The 18,052-nt window shown below is 40.8% G+C and overlaps 1 protein-coding gene across 2 annotated transcripts in view; it reads left to right on the top strand.

Moving 5' to 3' along the window:
- The window catches only part of pde4d (phosphodiesterase 4D, cAMP-specific), a 209,862-nt gene that overhangs the window by 32,714 nt on the left and 159,096 nt on the right, over positions 1-18,052 (top strand). The window contains exon 3 of one of the 2 annotated variants that reach the window (XM_080892995.1): positions 9,636-9,874. In XM_080892995.1, coding sequence (XP_080749121.1) covers positions 9,636-9,874 — 239 coding nt within the window. Of the gene's footprint in view, positions 1-9,635; positions 9,875-9,965; positions 10,588-18,052 lie in introns of those variants that run through there. The other variant, XM_080892997.1, reaches the window with a different exon arrangement.

The raw sequence follows: 18,052 nt of genomic DNA, 5'->3' as shown, positions 1-18,052 counted from the left end.
AACCTTTGTGTTTTTTGCTTCAAATGTGTTGGTGACTTCCTGAAAGCTCACTATGCTTTCAGATAAATTTGAACTTAACGGCTTTTTTTGTTTATTTGTTTGTTTGTTTTTAACCAGGAGATTTACTGCATCTTCTGCAGGTATCGCTCTTCCTTCATCTCCTCTCTCAGTCCCCTGCTCTCTTCCTCCGTTTTGTGTTAAGTTCTTCCCACTTCTGAGACTTCTCTCATTCCCCTCTGGGCTTCACCCAGAATCCATTTAAGATTTATTCTCCGATAAAAACCAATTGCTAAATTCTGAGCACAGAGATGAATGATGTGACTGAAGATGAGGGGTTGCACATACTGAGTATAGTGCAGGCTACCTCGGGCTTGAAATTGGAATGGTGCAACCCTGTATTTTATTCCAGCTGCTGATCACAGCCGCTTTGTTAAGTAGCCTGACAAACTAAAGTGTTAGATAAATTTCAAGATCACACACCTGTTATTTTAGCACACATCGTTCCACACGTGAGTGACCCTTTTTAGTCCTTGAAAGTCAAATGAAATAGCATATATTAATAAACTGACATCGGTAAGGTAATGCTTCTTCATCTTCTTCTTTTCTTTTAATAGAGAAAATAAGGAAATGCCCTCAGTTTGCCTTCGGCAATGCTCAGACACTTTCTGCAGATGGTGTTGCAGGAAGACAAAGAAAGCAGCATCAAGGAACAGATGAAAAACAAACTAAATCCACAAAAAAAAAGAAAAAGGCCTGTTTAGATACCACTTTCAGCTGTTTCTACAAAAGCCAAGCCAACTGTTTTTTTGTTTCGTCTTAATCCTCCCAAAAGGTCAACCAATAAAAAAAAAGGGAGCCTAATGAAAAATTCTGTTTATGAAAAAGGGATGGCTTCCTGTTTGCTGTGGCCTAATTGACATGTATTAATTAATAAATTATGCACACGAAAGGGGGAGGAACAGTTTGAATCCTCAGTGATGTTACTAGAAATCTGAACTGCATGGAAATGTGTAACGTTTGATGTGCAGCAGGACCATTACTAATATGTAGCAGTGATAAAGAGTCCGTATCATCTGACTTATTCACAGCGCCAGAGGAAAAGACAGGAAGAGGACAGAATTAGCATGAAGGAAATGATATTAAATGAGAGTGTGTGGCTATCCTTACGTGAATAAATGAGACCTGCGTGTGTGCAAAATAACTGAATAGTGCCAAAATTGAGCCACCTGCATATCTAAGAAGACTCACATCAATAGTCGTCATCAAAGGCTTCAGCATCCTGCAGAAAAGATGAATTTTTCTTTTTTTTGTCAGATAAATTTCAATTCACATGCATTTTTGATCATTTCCATAATAAAAAAGCATAAAATCAAAGCAGAGTGTGAGCTGTGTATTCTCAACTATATTGCACAGGATGTTGATTGGTATCCAGATTACCCAGCTGGAGGGATTTCCATTGGTGATACATACTGATGCACCTGTGTGGTCAAAGCATCAGACTGGATGAACATTTCCTGTTTCTTGCAGATAGCTCCTCTGTCAGCTGTAAGCTTAGGGCTCGAGTTGGAATATGACCCTTTTTGTATTGATTTTTCTACTCCCTCTGTCACCAAAACCAAATTAAGTGAATTAAGTACTTTTACTAGCAAGAAGTAGGGAGCATGTTACTTTGTCGCGAGGCTGAGTTGGGCTGATAAAATATAAGTATTTCTAAGAGTTTCTCTGAAGGGGATTTTATTTTCTTATAGTTTATGAAAGAAAGTAAATTTGCCAACTATGGAAATTCAAAACATCTGAACATGTAACCATGCTGATGTAACTACATTTAAGCTGTAGGTTTACCAATCCTCTATCCAAGTAAATAGGGAGGTGGGGATAACTGTAATTTAGTTAAGTGCCACCACATGGTTAAACTCAAAAAACTCAAAGTTACTTCTGTAGTATAATAGGCTTATATACACTTATTGAACACTTTGTTAGGTACCCTTTGTGCCTGCAGAATTCTTTGTGCTAGCTTTATCAAGGTCCTGGAAACACTCCTCAGAGATTTTGCTCCATATTGACACAATGGCATCACATAAATGCTTCAGATTTGTTGGCTGCACATCCAGGATTTGAATCTCCTGTTCCAATAAATCTCAAAGGTGCTCTATTGGAATGAGCTCTGGTGACTGCGGAGGCCATTTGAGTAGAGTGTCATCTCTACTCATCTCTACTCGACTTGAGCTTTGTGATACGGTGTATTTCCTGCTGGAAGCGGCCATCAAAAGATGGGTACACTTGGGTCATAAAGAGATGGACATGGTCATCAGTGATAATCAGGCAGGCTGATGTTCACTTGGTACTAAGAGGCCTGAAGTGCACCTATAAAATATCCCCCACACCGTTATACCACTAGCCTGAAGCGTTGATAGAAGGCAGACTAAATGCTTTCATGTTGTTTTTGCAAATTCTGACCCCACCATCTGAATGTCAAGGCAGAAATTGAGACTCATCAGATCAGACAGACTAGTCTTTTACTGTCTGGTTCTAATGAAGCTTTTGTTTTCTGTTCTCAGCTGAAAGGAGGCACCGGGTGTGGTTTTGTACTGCTGTAGCTCACCTTGCTTTGAGGTTTGACACATTGTGCATTCAGAGATGCTCTTTTGCAAAATTTTCTTGTAATAAGTGGGTTACTATTTCAGTTACTGTTGCCAGCTCGAAGCAGTCTGACCATGCTCCTCTGATCTCTGGCATCAACAAGGCATTTTCACCCAGAGAACCGTTGCTCAGTGGATAGTTCCTCTTTTTTTGGAACATGCTCTGTAAACTGTAGTAGTGGCTGTGTGGGGAAGTCCCAGTAGATCAGCGGTTTGTGAAATACTTAGACCAGTCTGTCTGTCATCAACATGCCACATTCAAACTCTTAAATCGCCTTTCCTTCCTATTCTCATGCTCAGTTTTAGCTTTAAAAGTCATCTTGACCATGTCTACATAAATGCTTGCTTCCATGTGACTGGCTCATTAGATATTTAGTTTAACAGCTGAACAGCTGTACCTGATAAAGTGGTTAGTGAGTTTTATATTGACCGATTTTAACTTTTGGCTGGGACAAACATCTTTGATGTTTGATTGGACTTTTAGATACGCACCTTTCCAAGAGCACAGCTGTTACACATGGATTTATGTGCTAACTTTCTGCCTAGACTGTGTCAAAGTTACTATTGAGTATGTGCTGCTTTTCTGCCACCGCTCTTGTTATTAACTCCCTGAGAGAACTGAAGGATGGAGTAGCGATAGTGTTAGTGGCAAATCAGTTCTCTTCATTATGTATTTACTATCAGACTCCTCATCACCTTCACTGTTTCCTAAAGACTGAATTAAAAACCTGGCACATCTTGGTTGTTTACCAGAAACTGTTCATTGATTTTCACATTCACGCATTTCGACTTGACCATCATTGGGTTGGCATATGAAGTGTGCAGAGAACCCAGGAGAGTCACAGCAGACCAATTAACCTTTCAGTGATCCCACTTATTATAAAGAGCCACTTCAGGCATCAGGAGAGACAGCACAAGTGCCTAAAAATGAAGTACTGTGTCCATAATCACGCACACACGTTTCAAAAGTCTCACAACCTCAGTCACTTTTATACTACCTCTCACCCATGGCTTCTTAATTACACTGAAATCATCGTGATCACTCGTGTTCCCTCCAGTTTTACTTTGAATTTCTCGTCTTCCTTTGTTTATAATTTAAACGTTATTTTGTTTCATTTTTCTTTTCTCAGTATTTGTCTGTTTGTCTGATTACACTGTCATGATGAAGATTAACGGTCTTTTAGATGCTTGTTGTAGACATTAGTGACAGCATGTCAAATAAAAAAACAAAAAAACAAACAAATACGAATCATCCATCCATCCATCCATTCGCTTCTGCTTATCCTTTTCAGGGTCGCGGGGGGCGCTGGAGCCTATCCCAGCTGTCATAGGGCGAAAGGCGGGGTACACCCTGGACAGGTCGCCAGTCTGTCGCAGGGCTAACACATAGGGACAGACAACCATTCACACTCACATTCACTCGCACATTCACACCTAGTGACAATTTAGATTAATCAATTAACCTATCCCCACAAGCTGCATGTCTTTGGACGGTGGGAGGAAGCCGGAGTACCCGGAGAGAACCCACGCAAACACGGGGAGAACATGCAAACTCCACACAGAAAGACCCTGGCCTGATGGTGGAATTGAACTCAGGACCTTCTTGCTGTGCGGCAACAGTGCAACCACCGTGCCACCGTGCTGCCCACAAATACGAATCAAAGGAATTTAAATTCACAGGATTCTAATAGAGCACTACAATAGGGCCTGAAGCATATTACATAAAGTGCAAGTGCAAATATAATAGCACTAGCCTGTATCGCTTTGACAAAAGACTGAATGACTATTACATAAATCGCTTAAAGGACTCTGAATGTACTGTTGGAGGAATGGTTAATCCTGACTGGGCCCCATTGATTCATTTGAGCCTGCTTTACATTTAGCCTGCAGAAAAGTGAAGGTTAAGCATGCCAGCTCCCCTCGTTTCCCTCTGCAAGCCACCGTCTGTGGCAACGAGTCTAATACAGGTAATTATGTAGGAATGAAAGGCTCAATAGCTTCACGGATGAAGATTGGCATCTTGATTAATGCAAGCATGGACGGGTGGGAGGGTGAGGTGTTTGCGCTGTACACTGGAGGGTGAGGCAGAACAGTCACGACAGAGGTGGAGAGGGAAGTCAACCACACACACACACACACACACACACACACACACACACACACACACAAGTCACTGACGTGAAAGGTTATTCTGGGGTAATACGTATGTAATGCTTTAGAGCGATCTGCTTGGAAAATTTACTTTTCGTCGTTGAAAGGTGAACATGTGTTTTTGAGCGTTCTGTTATTACATTTGCAATCAGAGGGAGAAAAAGTGTGTGTGTGTGTGGGGGGGTGTCAAACCCAGATGCAGGACACAGACTAAAAGTTCAAACGACAGCAGCTTCTTTGAAGCCGTGAGGTAATTGAGGGAAGCAGGTAGTGGTGAGTACAGGCAGAGGCCGGGGAGAGCTGGTGGCTTAGTGGGGCTGAGGAGGAAGGCTGGTGGAGTGGGCAGAGCAGGGACGTAGGGAAGAGAGTGAGTGTGGATGAGAGGATGGAGTGGCAGGCAAGCTAGTGGCTGGAGAGGCAGGGCTGAGTAGCGTGAAGGAAGGGAAAGATTAAGTGTCCAGTAAGCAGCTGTTTAGGTAATAGGATGACTTTTTATGCCAACCCTAACTTTGATATTGGCCCTAAGATTGCTGCAACATCACATAAACATGTATGTCCTTTCATGTCCTCTGTCACGTGTTGTGTTGTAGCTAGGAAAGCATAAGGCTAAGGTTGCGTGCAGGTAAATGCTGGCTGTGTAACGGGCAGGAACCGAATACACAGGACTCGAAAACCAAGTTTAAACTAAAAGACAGCTTTATTGCAGAAGTTACCCAAAGTACAAATTAATCCAGGTCCAAAAAACTAGGAAACCAAGCACGGAGTAATCTTAAAGGAACACAAACTGCAAAGGAGGATCCAACCCCGAGGGAGAATACAACAAAGAACCGAAGCAAACTGAGGGTCTAAATAAACACAAGGAGATTAAAGCAGAGTGGAGACACTGGGGAAAACAGCTGAACAGAATCCAACCGATGAGACAGGGGACGCAAAACGAAACACAACACACACGAGATGACTATAAAAAATAAAATGGGAAAGTAACCAAAAAACACATAACCAGGGAGACAATATAGAATATAGAACAAAGAATAATCAAACACACAAAACCAGAGAAACCCCAAAACATCCCAAAACTCAAAACAGAGACCATGATAGAAATACAGAGTTAGTTTATCTCCATCTCCTTCTACCTCCTAACATTATGAGCAAGCAGGCAAACACACGAAGGGGCACTGGACCGTGCTAAGTGAACAAACTAGCCTAGAGTGGGTGGAAATCTGGGCCTGATGTGCTGCAGATGGTCTTTTTTTTCTTTTTGCTAAGGAAAGCTCCTTACAGAGTGAAATGGCCTGGAAGTATCTAAAGTAGAAGCCATGATTAGCGCTAGTCACATTTTCTAAATGCTAAATAAAGGTGCTGTTAAGCTTCCTTTCCTATCTCGGTAAGCATAGGCGCAGTGCCAGCTTTTATGAAAGGATGGCAGTGTGCATCCAGTTTGACCGCAGCCGTAGAGGACGAGAAGGATGCCAAACCGAAAAGAGAAATATACAGAGGGCAGAGGAACAAGAGGAAGGGAAGAACACCAGGAATACATGGTGTGAATAAGGACCTCGACAGCTGAATTATTTTAAGTAGGTCTAATTTATTGAGTTGACAAAATGGGTAACTTGCCTCAGGTCTTAGTCCCCATGGGTGCTACAAAAAGCTCCTGGTCTGCTGGTCGTGTTAATTGTTTGATTAGCAGCAAACCTGTGCGGGAATTTTCACAATTAAAGTATAAAATCAGCTAATGAGCATTATTATTAGTTAATTCTGTCGCTATGGAAGATGAATGAAAAGTCACGTTCACTTTAAAGGCTTGTTATGTAGGGAGTAATCACCTGTAAAAGAATAATGGTTGACCCTTACTTTAATAGGAAACCCTTGTTATTCATGCAGAGCAAAAACTCCCTGTGGTTGCTGTAAGATTAATGGCACAGAATCAGCCTTGATTTATCATACCACCTCACAAACCCAGTCCGCGCGTGTGTGTATATGTGTGTGTGTGTGTGTGTGTGTGCAATCAAGTGTGTCGTGTATCAAAGATTGTCCTGGAGCCACTCACTACACAAATAACTGATTGCCTCCTTCCTGTCCATGAGGAGAGCGTACCTAAGAAGAATTCAAATTTCGTGCTTTGTGTTCAAGGCTTATTCTGCTAAACTCTAATATAGCCAATGATGGTGCTAACCGCTGCAGCTGTGCCACCCAAAATTGATAGTAATATTATTTAAAAAAGGAATTTGCATGATTTGTTGAGAAAATGGGCTCTAATGCAGGAAAGCTTGCTTAAAACAGTTCTGTTTTTAAAACAGAGGCTCTGCTGCTGCCATCAAAGCAGTAGAATCAACTTTTCTGGTAACTCCTTAATGGCACATTGACCACCTGATGTGTTTCCTCCAGGTTAGCTTGCTGCTGTAAATGACTTTCTGTCCCTTCTCACTTTGTGTCACCACAGACACACACAGTCTTTCAGATAGCTCTTGCCCCCCTGCTGAACTTCTTATCAGTTTTTTTCCCTTCTGTCTTGACCCCATGTGCTATGTCATTTTCACTTTGAGCTTCCTCTATTTCTTAAGCGAGCAACTTCCTATTTGAACATTTGTTAAATCCAACAGATTGCCCTTCAGAAATTGTGTTTCATTGTATTTAATCAATCTTGATTTTTGTTAGATTTTTTGTAATTATAACCTACAATCATGGTTGTTTTTTTTTTAGGTTTCAGAGAAAGCAATTATTTTTTTTCACCTCTGTTATGTTTAATACTGAACTAAGAAAACAATTTTCACAAGTTCGCGGTGGATAAATTAATCATCAAGATGCATTCAAATGTATACTTCTTTTTTTTACGCAGAACACAGAAGTGTTATATGAAAACAGACACCCGACCGATGAGTGCTAGTTTGTGTGTAACAGGGGGTCACTCACCTGCATCACAGTAGAAAGTGAGCACTATTTAACTAAACAAATTGGACTGCAGGTTGCGGTGTTAATTTTGATAGATTCTGAGGAATTTGGTCCAAATATCCACAGGCTAGTTTACGCAGACTCACGGGAGATATTTAACCCTCCAATAAAAAATATAAATCTATAAATTAGATTACACACAGGTGCACTGTTTAGTCATTAGTACTCATCAGGCAATGTTTATGGGCAACTGACTGCACTTGGACCAAAGGGGGCTGAATAATTACGCACACCCCACTTTGCAGTTATTTATGTGTAAAAAATGTTTGGAATCATGTATGATTTTCGTTCCACTTCTCACGTGTACACCACTTTGTATCGGTCTTTCATGTGGAATTCCAATAAGATTTGTAGCTGTAATGTGACAAAATGAGGAAAAGTTCAAGGGGGCTGATTACTTTTGCAAGCCATTGTATATCTGTTTTGCCATCACTTCTTGAGAAATAGCCCATCACTGGGCCCCTGAACGAGTCACGTATTGTGTCTTGAAGTGAAAAAGATAAAAAAGGTGACCTGAGAAATGCCTTTCACAAATGACCTAGGGATCTTTTTTCACACTTGTCACAGTTGAAAAAGCACTGATGGAATTTCTGAAAGCTCACTTCTGTTAGCGTTTTGAGTGAGCCATGACTGTGAGAAGCACACACAAAAGCAGAACCTCCCCTAAGTTAGTCAAGCAACCATTAATACACCTGCACTTTCCCTTTAATTATAAAACTACTGTTTGTACAAATGTAAACACTACCCTTCAATAAACATGCTTTAACTTTAAAGCGCAGCTAGTTAGCATTTTATCCACATGGAAAATCTAACAAGGAGTACCAAGATATGTTCTCCCTATTTACATGGGCAGTGTGGAGTGGCAGGTCTACTGGGGACACCTTTGTTATGGCAGCCGCTTTTCCTCTTTTAAAATGTTCTTTTCTTTGTCCCTCAGCCCGGCCTGAAAGGTTAAGTCTGATTTTCAAAGGGGTTTTTTTCCTGTTAAAAGAGAGTTTGAGTCTTTATGATATTGTGAGAAAGTAAGCAAGTAATGTAAATTGCCCTGAGAGAAGACTACAAATGAACACAAAATGAATAAAACTGAACTGAACTTTTTAAAAGCTATGGCGTCTGAGAGACTTGTAAAAAAATCAGTGTAATCAGTTTTTATAAAAACTGCTAAAAGTTGATGATTCAACTTTATGATCATTTTAGAGGCTGTAGTTTGTTGGATATTACGTTATCCTGACTGGAAATTTGATCATTTTTGCCCACCCTCTCTCTGTCAGGGATTAGGATCTATTGCAGGACAGTTGTATTATACTGCTTTAGGTTTAGCAAAGTGTACTTAATAAAATTAGATTTTTTAAAAGTCAGAGTTAAGGATGCCGTAGATCTCAAGAAAAGCCCGATTTTCTTTTCGTTGTTTTTTTTTTTTTTTTTTTATCAGATTGTGCTTTTCATCAATAAACAGTCAAGTGAAAGCTTGTACCAGTGGTGCTGGATGAATGGTCTGGCCACATATTGAAGGCTGAGAGAGCAAGATGTCTTTTAATGGACTTTTCTGGACAGGAGTAATCTTTGGCTTTGAGCACAAGGCAAAATTGTGCTAAGAGAAGCATCAGAAGCCTAAAACACACAGTACATTGGTTTTTATGCCCTTTGATGGACATAACTACCAACCAAACACTGCACGCCTTAAGTAAAGGAAAGAACGAGGGATTCTGTATTTACCAAAACCACCTGACTGCCATTTTACTCCAAGCTGCTACCAGGAGTTCAGTCTCTGTCTTCCCTTTCTTTCTGATCCTGCTTTTCCCTCTTTTTTCATATTATGTTTCACCCTCGTTAGGATGAAATCTGTTATCTGTGAGGCATTTTCAATTTACCTGCTTTTCTATCATCCCCCTCCAGGTGTCCGATGACTCGTCCGACTCCCCAGAGCCGGGGCCAGTCACCTGCATGGAGCCCTTCATGGTGCGGAGGCTTTCCTGCAGGACAGTCCAGTTGCCCCCTTTAGCCTTTCGACAGGCAGAGCAGTACTACTGTGATCGCAAGCCGGAGCCGGACACAGTGACAGTCCCACCACGGCCCACAACACTGCCACTGCGCACACCGCCACTCATTGCTATAACCGCGGCTGATACCAGCAGGTAGGACGATGTGGGTGTGCTGCTTTTCTTAAAAGTGTTTTTTTAAGTCCTCCAGGTAACTTCATTTTACATACAGTTTGAAAATGTGTTCAAACTTTACTGGTGGCTGAGCTCTGATCGTTAAATACTCATGCTTAAAAGTCTGTTCCTGGAAAAATACTCATACTTCAGTTAGGAACTTGACAGCTTTATGCCGTGAGTTAAGCGAACTATATTTACCTCTAAAGAAATGCACATGTAGCATCAGATGTTTAGTTGTCACTACAAGCCAAAAACAGGTTTCAGCAGGTACATACAAGTTTTTGCCCACTCATAGACATTACCTGAGTCAGTACAAGGGCTGTCAAAAGAAGACAAGCAGCAGTCTCGCTGCCTTATAACCTCAAATTCTTCAGGTAGGTGAAGAAATACCAACATTTCACAGATGACTATTTACTGATTAAATAAAGCGTTTGTTATTTACAAGTCTGATGATGTTTTCACTTCTCTGGAGTTGTACACCTGCAATGAGCTAAGTCTACCCAGGCTGAGCTTATGGCACCACTTCAGCCGTCAGACAAATCTTTTCAGAGAAGGATTCATATTCTGCACATCGAGGACACAAAGATCAAAGACGACTCCTCACCCAACCTCAACCCAGCTGAACTTTTGTGGGGACTCTTGAAGGCTGAGAAAAACCAAGAGGAAAATCTTTGGAATATTGTTAAATCATGGTGGGTGAACACAGGCAATCAAATTTTTGCGCCGCCACTGAGTTCACGCCAGCTTAAGTGTATGCTGTCGTTACGGCAACGAATGATGGCGAGACATTTTGAGATTCTAGTGTGTTTTATACAGAGATCCAACTATTCCCTGAAATCGTCAAGCTACTATTTGCAAAATAGTCCATCTATTCTCCAACTGAAGGTCACGAGGAGGGAGTAGCCTGTCCCAGCTACCACAGGGAAAGATGCAGGGCACATAGCACTAGCGCAGAGACAGACAATCATTGACACCTTTGGGTAATTTAGAATCACCAGTTAACCTAACCCACTAAGTACATGTGGGTGCTCCTTGTCTTTGGACTGTGGGAGGAAGCCACACAGACATGCGGAGACCATGTAAACTCCACACAGAAAAGGCCTCAGCCAGATGATGCTTTGAACCCGGGATCTTCTTACTGTTACTGCTAACCACTGAGCCACCATACAGCAGCATTTTATTGTATTTTAGAATCAAATGACAGACATAGTTAAAGTCCTTCCTGTGAAACAGGACTCATATAATGTAGGCAAAGAACCCAGAGAACAAAAGTAGCTAAAAATAGCTGCTGGCAGTGAGGTTTGTTCATCAATCAAAGTGAAAAAGGTTGTCATTGGACAGCCAACTCTCACTTTGTAGATGCCCGTGTATACTAAACATAGCAACAATATGAGCTTTCAGATCAGTCACATTATTTTAGCCTAACTAGATAATATGATAACTATGATAATGCAAAAACTAAAGATATGAATACAGCTCTTTATTGTGATAGATTACCTGCTTCTGACAGCTTTAAGGTGTCTTTAAGTTGAGTTTCATGGCGTGGCGAAATGAATAGAAACAATCAGAAAGGTAAGAAATCAAATACAGCATGATTTGACAGCAGTGCAGAGTGTGCTTGTTGTTTAGTGGATAAATAACATGCATTTAAATCATTCCTGTCGGCTACATGCTGTTAAGAATGTGACTCATCAGATGTAGAGGTCTAACAGAGTTCTGTTTGTCAGCACCGACACTCACTAATCTTAAAAGAGTGAATGTAATTTACCATGTGAAACATGCTAAACAAGTTAAAATCAGGGACTGAACTGTGGATTTGATTGATCTGTTGTGTAGTGCGCCGAGTCCTTTTAGGTGGCGTTTATTTTTATCCTCCGTTCTGTAACATATTGTACAGTCTGTAGTGTAGCCTCGCAGCCTCTCCATGATTGGAAAACAAGATTGCACCACAACTAAGAAAAGAATCGCAGCCTCTCCGGAGAATGTTGGAGAATGAGCGCCTCAGATGAAATGAGGTTTGGCACAGACAAACACCAAGCCTCCAACCAGCTTGCTCTGAGGGGAGAGAGGAACAATGTACCAAACAGCATTCTGTATCAGAGCCAGTGGTCTAGTGGGAAGTCATAATTTAACTCAGAAAAGGAAATATATTCAGGCAGTTTGAAGAAGCATATAATTTCAGTGGTCAAACCTATCTGTCAGTGGAAAATCCCCATTGTCTTGGGTTAGTATCGCACTTAGAAACGTGACAAATCTACTCATCAACCCAAGGGGAAAGTGACACCCCTCTGACTCATTTTTGATCGCCTTGGCATGCTTCACGAAGCTCGGTATTTCACACACACATTGTGCTACCTGCATAACATTGTTCGCTGGCTCATCCTGTGCCAGATGTGAAAGTAAATGGATCGGCCTTCTCTGATTTTCCCCTTGGTGCCGCTGATTTGTCCTTTTCCCTTTCTCTCTTTGGCAAGTTTGACTCCAAACGACGAACAACCGACAGAGAAATGAGCAGCTCTTATTAAGCCTAAGATTGAGGAATTTGTTATAGGGTGCTGTGAACACACTTTAGCAAGAAGACAGTGCCGCTGACTTGTAGACTTCTTTTGTAAGGAAGCGTGAGAAGCTGATGACACTCAGTTGTGTCTAAATTACATTTTCAGGCAGGCAGAGCAATTTTCAAGGCAACTCTGATTCACAATAGCGCTGAAAGGCTTTCTTTGTCTTCAAAATTGCTGTTACACGTCAAGAGCATCTTCATTTTAGGAAATACAGTGTATTTGTGTCTTTGTTTCTGGCGGTGTCGTCTGCAGCTTGATGTGTCACACATTGTCAGCTGCACTGTATAAGCAGCAGAAACTGCTACCCATAATACAGAAACATAGTCAATACTGAATAATTTATTATGTCACTGTGATAATGCCAAAAAGTGTCAAATCCCTTTTATTTGAACTTCACAAAAGGGCAGACTGTTCCCAAGTGTGGGCTGCTGACCACTCTTTAAAAAGCGTGCTGCATTTGCGAGACAGGGATTTGGTATTTTTAAAGGTGGTTTGAGAGATTATTTTAAGAAGACAAAGACAGGAGGGGGCTTGTCATCTCCTTTTCTACTTCACGTAGCTGTATTGACTTCTCTCTGCCCCAATGAGCCTTTTCTTAAGGAGAACATGAAAGGGGGAACATTTTTTTGTCATCTTTCTCTAAATTAATCTGCCAGCAGTACCAAAAATACTGCTACATGTTAGATCAGTGTTTTGTGGTGTAATATATTATACGCTTGTCAACATTTCGATTATGTTACTGATTATTTTTTAAGATTAATTGTCACTCAGCTTTGACAGACTCAAAATCACAATCCATTATTTTAAACCCATATCCAGTAAATTTGACTCCTTTCATAACTGAACATAGAATGATCAATTAAAGACAAAAAAAGAGGCTTAGGGAGGAAATGGATGCTGGGATGAGTTTTAACAAAGGTCATATGTCTTAACGTTGCTTCGAGCTCCGTTCATTCATAATTCAGCACAGCAGCATGGAAGAAATATACAGTGGGGAAGCATTAGGGTTGAAAGCGTGCCATTTTAAATGCTCCAACTGCGGTGTTTTAGTAAAATTCAGTGACATTAACTTTGTATGCTGCCAAATGAGACTGTCTTCAGTATTAATGAAATGGTCAAAAAGTGGTGCGCTGTCTTTCCATTAGATGCCCTCACATAATTAATATAAAAGAATGATGCATGAAACCGTTTCAGTGTTTTTCTCTTTGCTTCTCTTCTACGACCACCAGCATTTACCCGCTGCATAACAGCTAAAAAATCTGAGTTCCCCCCAAAGCCTTACAATATATAAACACACGCTTATTGTAATATCCCAAGAGAAGCTGATTTGCTGATATTATATATAATGTAACAGTGGAAAATAGTGGATGAAAACCTGCTCAGTTTAAATAACAGCCAACAATCTCCAGAGCTGAAAAATGAAGCTGCCACAGAAGCGCCAAAAGCTGCAATTCCTTGAACTGGGCTACTTCATGCATCCTCCAAAAATGAATCATAGACCCGTTGGACTTTGTTATCTTCATCACAAATATACAGGGTGTTTTTGGTTTTTTTGAATAGCTCAGCTAACAAGATACAGTGGGTCCGTCTACTAGGTATCCTTGAGCAAAATACTGAATTTCTCCTGATGTATTCATTGGACTGTGAGTGTGTGCTTACATTTTATACAAGGTGCTTTAGGCATAGAATAAAGTGTGAATGTGTGTGTGATTGGCTGAGTGAGGTTTTTGTGCTCAATCAGAGAGGAAAAGTGCCAAATACCAATCCGTTTATCACCACTTTGACTGACAGGTGGATACTGCTACAGGGGGCTTTAGACCATCGCTGTCTGATGTGTCACTTCTACTACTTCCAGTGGCTGGAACTGGAGTTTTTGTCCAAGGAGTAAAGATAATGAAGTTAGATGAGTTTAAATACCTGGGGTCAAACATCCGAAGCACTGGACAGTGCACAAAACAGGTGAAGACCTTGGTGCAGGGTCCAGAGGGGTGATTTATAACAAAAGGATAGCAGAAAGAGTGAAGGGGAAGCTTTAAATGATGGTTTGGTGTCTGTGATGCTAACAAAAAGACTGGGGGACGAGGTGGAGGCAGAGTAGAAGGAGCTAAAATTTTTGTTGGGGGTGCTGAATGTGGAGCTCTCAGTCAGGAGAAAAGAGAAAGACCACAGAAGAGATTCACGGATGTATCGAAGGAGGACATTTAAAGGGTTGATGTGAGAGAGGAGGATGCTAGGGTTCGGTTGAGCTGAAGACAGATGATCCCCTAAAGGAAGGAGTTGAAAGATGAAGAAGAGGAAGAAAGGAACCTGAGCTCTTGATTCTCACTTTTTTTCATGTTTGGTGCCTATTGAAGCATTTCAGTTGAGTCATCTGACCAATAATATGGCTTCACGTGTGTGGCTGATTGTATTAACAAACTTACCAAGAACGGCTCAGTGAGAATTTTATTCAGCTGCTACTTTGCCCTGATTGTCAGGCATCTGTGTGTTATTTTGCAGCAGTTCGGCCCATCTTTTGTATACAGTTTACATTAAATACAAATTAGTGTGCATGGATTTCTTTTGCACATGAGCCCAACATGTTAGGAGCAAATCAACAAAAGAGCTCAACACCAGCTAACAGGTATTAATTAACTTATTAATATGAGAAAGAAAGTGTCTTAAAAGACATTAACTGAGAACAGCGCAACAAGATCAGCGCTGGATATTAACTCAATACTGGATCAAATCAGCTACCACTCTATTGATTTTCCAGACACTAAAATGTCATCTCTGGAGTGTTATGTGAGAGATCAGCTGGAAATAAACACTTATTTATTTTTCATTTTATACACACACACACGTTATAGATACAGGCTAGAGATTCCACTTTCTCTCCCTTGATAACAATCCAATAGCAGTTCTGTTTTTTTCTTTCTTCATTAAAAGTCTGTACAGCTCACTGCGAGGAACTGATTGAGTTCATTCTCCTGTATGTGAGGAAACATAAGCCTGCAACTTGACTTACTTCCCCCCCCCCCCAAAAAAAACATTTAAATGCAAATATTTTTTAGGCTAGCGCCAAATATAGTTATTACAGGAAGCTTAGATAACCATGTCATGATTAAAAATACGACTTAATGTAAATCAGCAAAGTGTGTCTGATAGAATCCTCCAGTACTAATAAGATCAGTATTGGAGCAATCAGGTGTAATCACTAATTACTGACCGCACTATACTTATCCCGTTCCCATTATCTCCTAGCGTTTTAATTCAGCACGAACAGAAAAGAAACACATATTGGGGGGAAATTGGCGTGACACGTGAAACAATCTAAGGATTCTAAATGTGCTCTAAAAAATGAAGGGAACGCAGTATACCAGACAGTCAGTTAAACTTCAGAGATAAAAACTACTTTCACCTGCTTTTGGTGGAAATCCAAGCAGGTGAACAGGTACACTGCCGAGACAACCACAACATAGCCCTCAAAAATTGAGTATTTTCTTCTCCAGTTTTGCTTTTTGTCATGTCCTTTTAACTGCCAGTAGCATGAGATGGTCCATGCAGCCCATTCAGGTTGCACAGGTAGTCCATCTCTCACCTTCCGGAGGGCACACCCACGCTTGCGATCTTAAAGAGGGTCGCTGTCCAACCACAGTCTCAAGAGTGTGGAGGAGATACTGTGATACTATGAGACAGGCTCTTATATGAGGAGAGCTGAGCAGGGTTATAGAAGGGTTCAACCCAGCAGCAGGAGGAGAAACAGAAGGAGCTACCAGAGCTCTAGAAAAATGACCTCCAGCGGACTACTCGTGCGTGTTTCTGACTAAACTGTCAGAAATATAACAAAGAAGGTGGAATTAAGGCCTGTACTCACAGCCCACTAACATTTGTCCAAGAACATGTCATTTTATTTCTTTATTTTTGAGCACTGTATATATAAAAACATATATAAGATATTTAAACACTCGTGACCTGTGTTTAAATATCTTATATATGTATCCTGTGCCAGAAATGGCGCAGTGTGGTTATTGAGGTGGATGGCCAGAGGGGGACATTGTTTCCACATCTAATTGTCACTCAATCAGACCCTAGCTTGCAAACCAGTAAAAAGAAAAAGAAATCATATTTCTCTTGTTAGGGACATTTCAGTACAAACCCATTGCCATGCAGCATTCGATTCATATACTAATATTAATGGAAGACAGTTTTTTTATTAATACAAAAACAAATTTGTGCCAAATGTGTCACAGTGCATAACAATTACCTGTCTGCTTTTCTCTTTTAAGCATTATAATAAACCTTTGTGTGTCTGACTCATCCATTGTGCTACTTTAAAAACAATCTTACAAATAAAAGAATAATATACAAAAATTCTTCTGAACAAGATCCACTTTGCTAAAACATCCAAAAACAATGTCCATCAAACATTCATGAAGGAGGTCAAGCAGGCGGCCAGTTAATGTCACAGATGTTTCAAGAGTGACAGCTGGGATAAACATTGATTCAGTTGCAGTTATTTGACTTTAAAATGTTCTGCTGTGTCAGTATTTTCATTATATCGACCAAAGGTTTTGTGTTGCTATGAGCAGTTCGGAGCTAAAGGGTTAAAAAAAAGAAGACGAAATCGAGGGTACAGTGTTATCAGCATTAGAGCATTGTGTATAATCCCTCTTTTCACAATTAAAACCACCCCGCCCTATAACTTGTAGCTTTTTAATATTTTTAATAACAGAGCATGCAGAAGATTACACATGGCTGTGCTGGCTACTGACAGATTTATGCGTCAACAGATGTTAGCTGTTTGCAACATTAGTGGGAAACATTTTATAGAGGGTTTGCTAATATTAGTCGGTATTGTGTTTCTTTAAGGTGACCCCAAATGCATGTTGGGATACTCTTATATGACCCTGTTTAGCAACAAAGCAATGGAAAGTAAATGAAATGGCTATAGCCTGTGGTTTAAGTTTCAGGTCAGTTCTTAGAGTGTATGTAGAGTATTTGGTTCTGCCGTGCGTGTTGTTGTAGGGTGTTTGGTTGGCTTAAGTAGGTAAACTTGGACGCGTACAAAGCAAGCACATGAGCTTCTTGTGTATGCATACATGGCAGGCATGTGCTCTTTATTCTCTCTCCTCTGTCCTGCTACCAATACTCTTACTCGCCACTTCAGTCTTCTCTCCCCTCGTTTCTCAGATTACGTTTTTACGCTTAAGACTGGAGAGATGACAATCCCCACGCTGTTATTTTCTTGAGTAATGGGCTTGAGCTGCAAGGGAAGTGTGAGGAGAGGAAGGAAATAAAGAACTCTTCCCTGATAGTCCCCCTTTCCCTGAAAATGAAGACAAACAGAAGAGAGTCGGGGGGGATTTAACAAGGTGGCTGGATGTTTGCGCTCCCCTGTACCCTGTGGACATCACAGGAATGGTTTCATTAATTAGTGTGAAGGTGAACTTGTTTTACCTGCAGTGTGTTTAATGTCAGCTGCTATAAAAATGCTTCTCATTTTCTCATTCCATCCAGTGCATCTCCACAAAAACTGTTTCTGTGTGTGTGTGTGTGTGTGTGTGTGTGTGTGTGTGTGTGTGTGTGTGTGTGTGTGTGTGTGTGTGTGTGTGTT

Source organism: Rhamphochromis sp. 'chilingali', assembly GCF_963969265.1.
Source record: "Rhamphochromis sp. 'chilingali' genome assembly, chromosome: 10".
NCBI classification, from domain to species: Eukaryota; Metazoa; Chordata; class Actinopteri; order Cichliformes; family Cichlidae; genus Rhamphochromis; species Rhamphochromis sp. 'chilingali'.
This window is presented reverse-complemented; position numbering and strand designations above follow the sequence as displayed.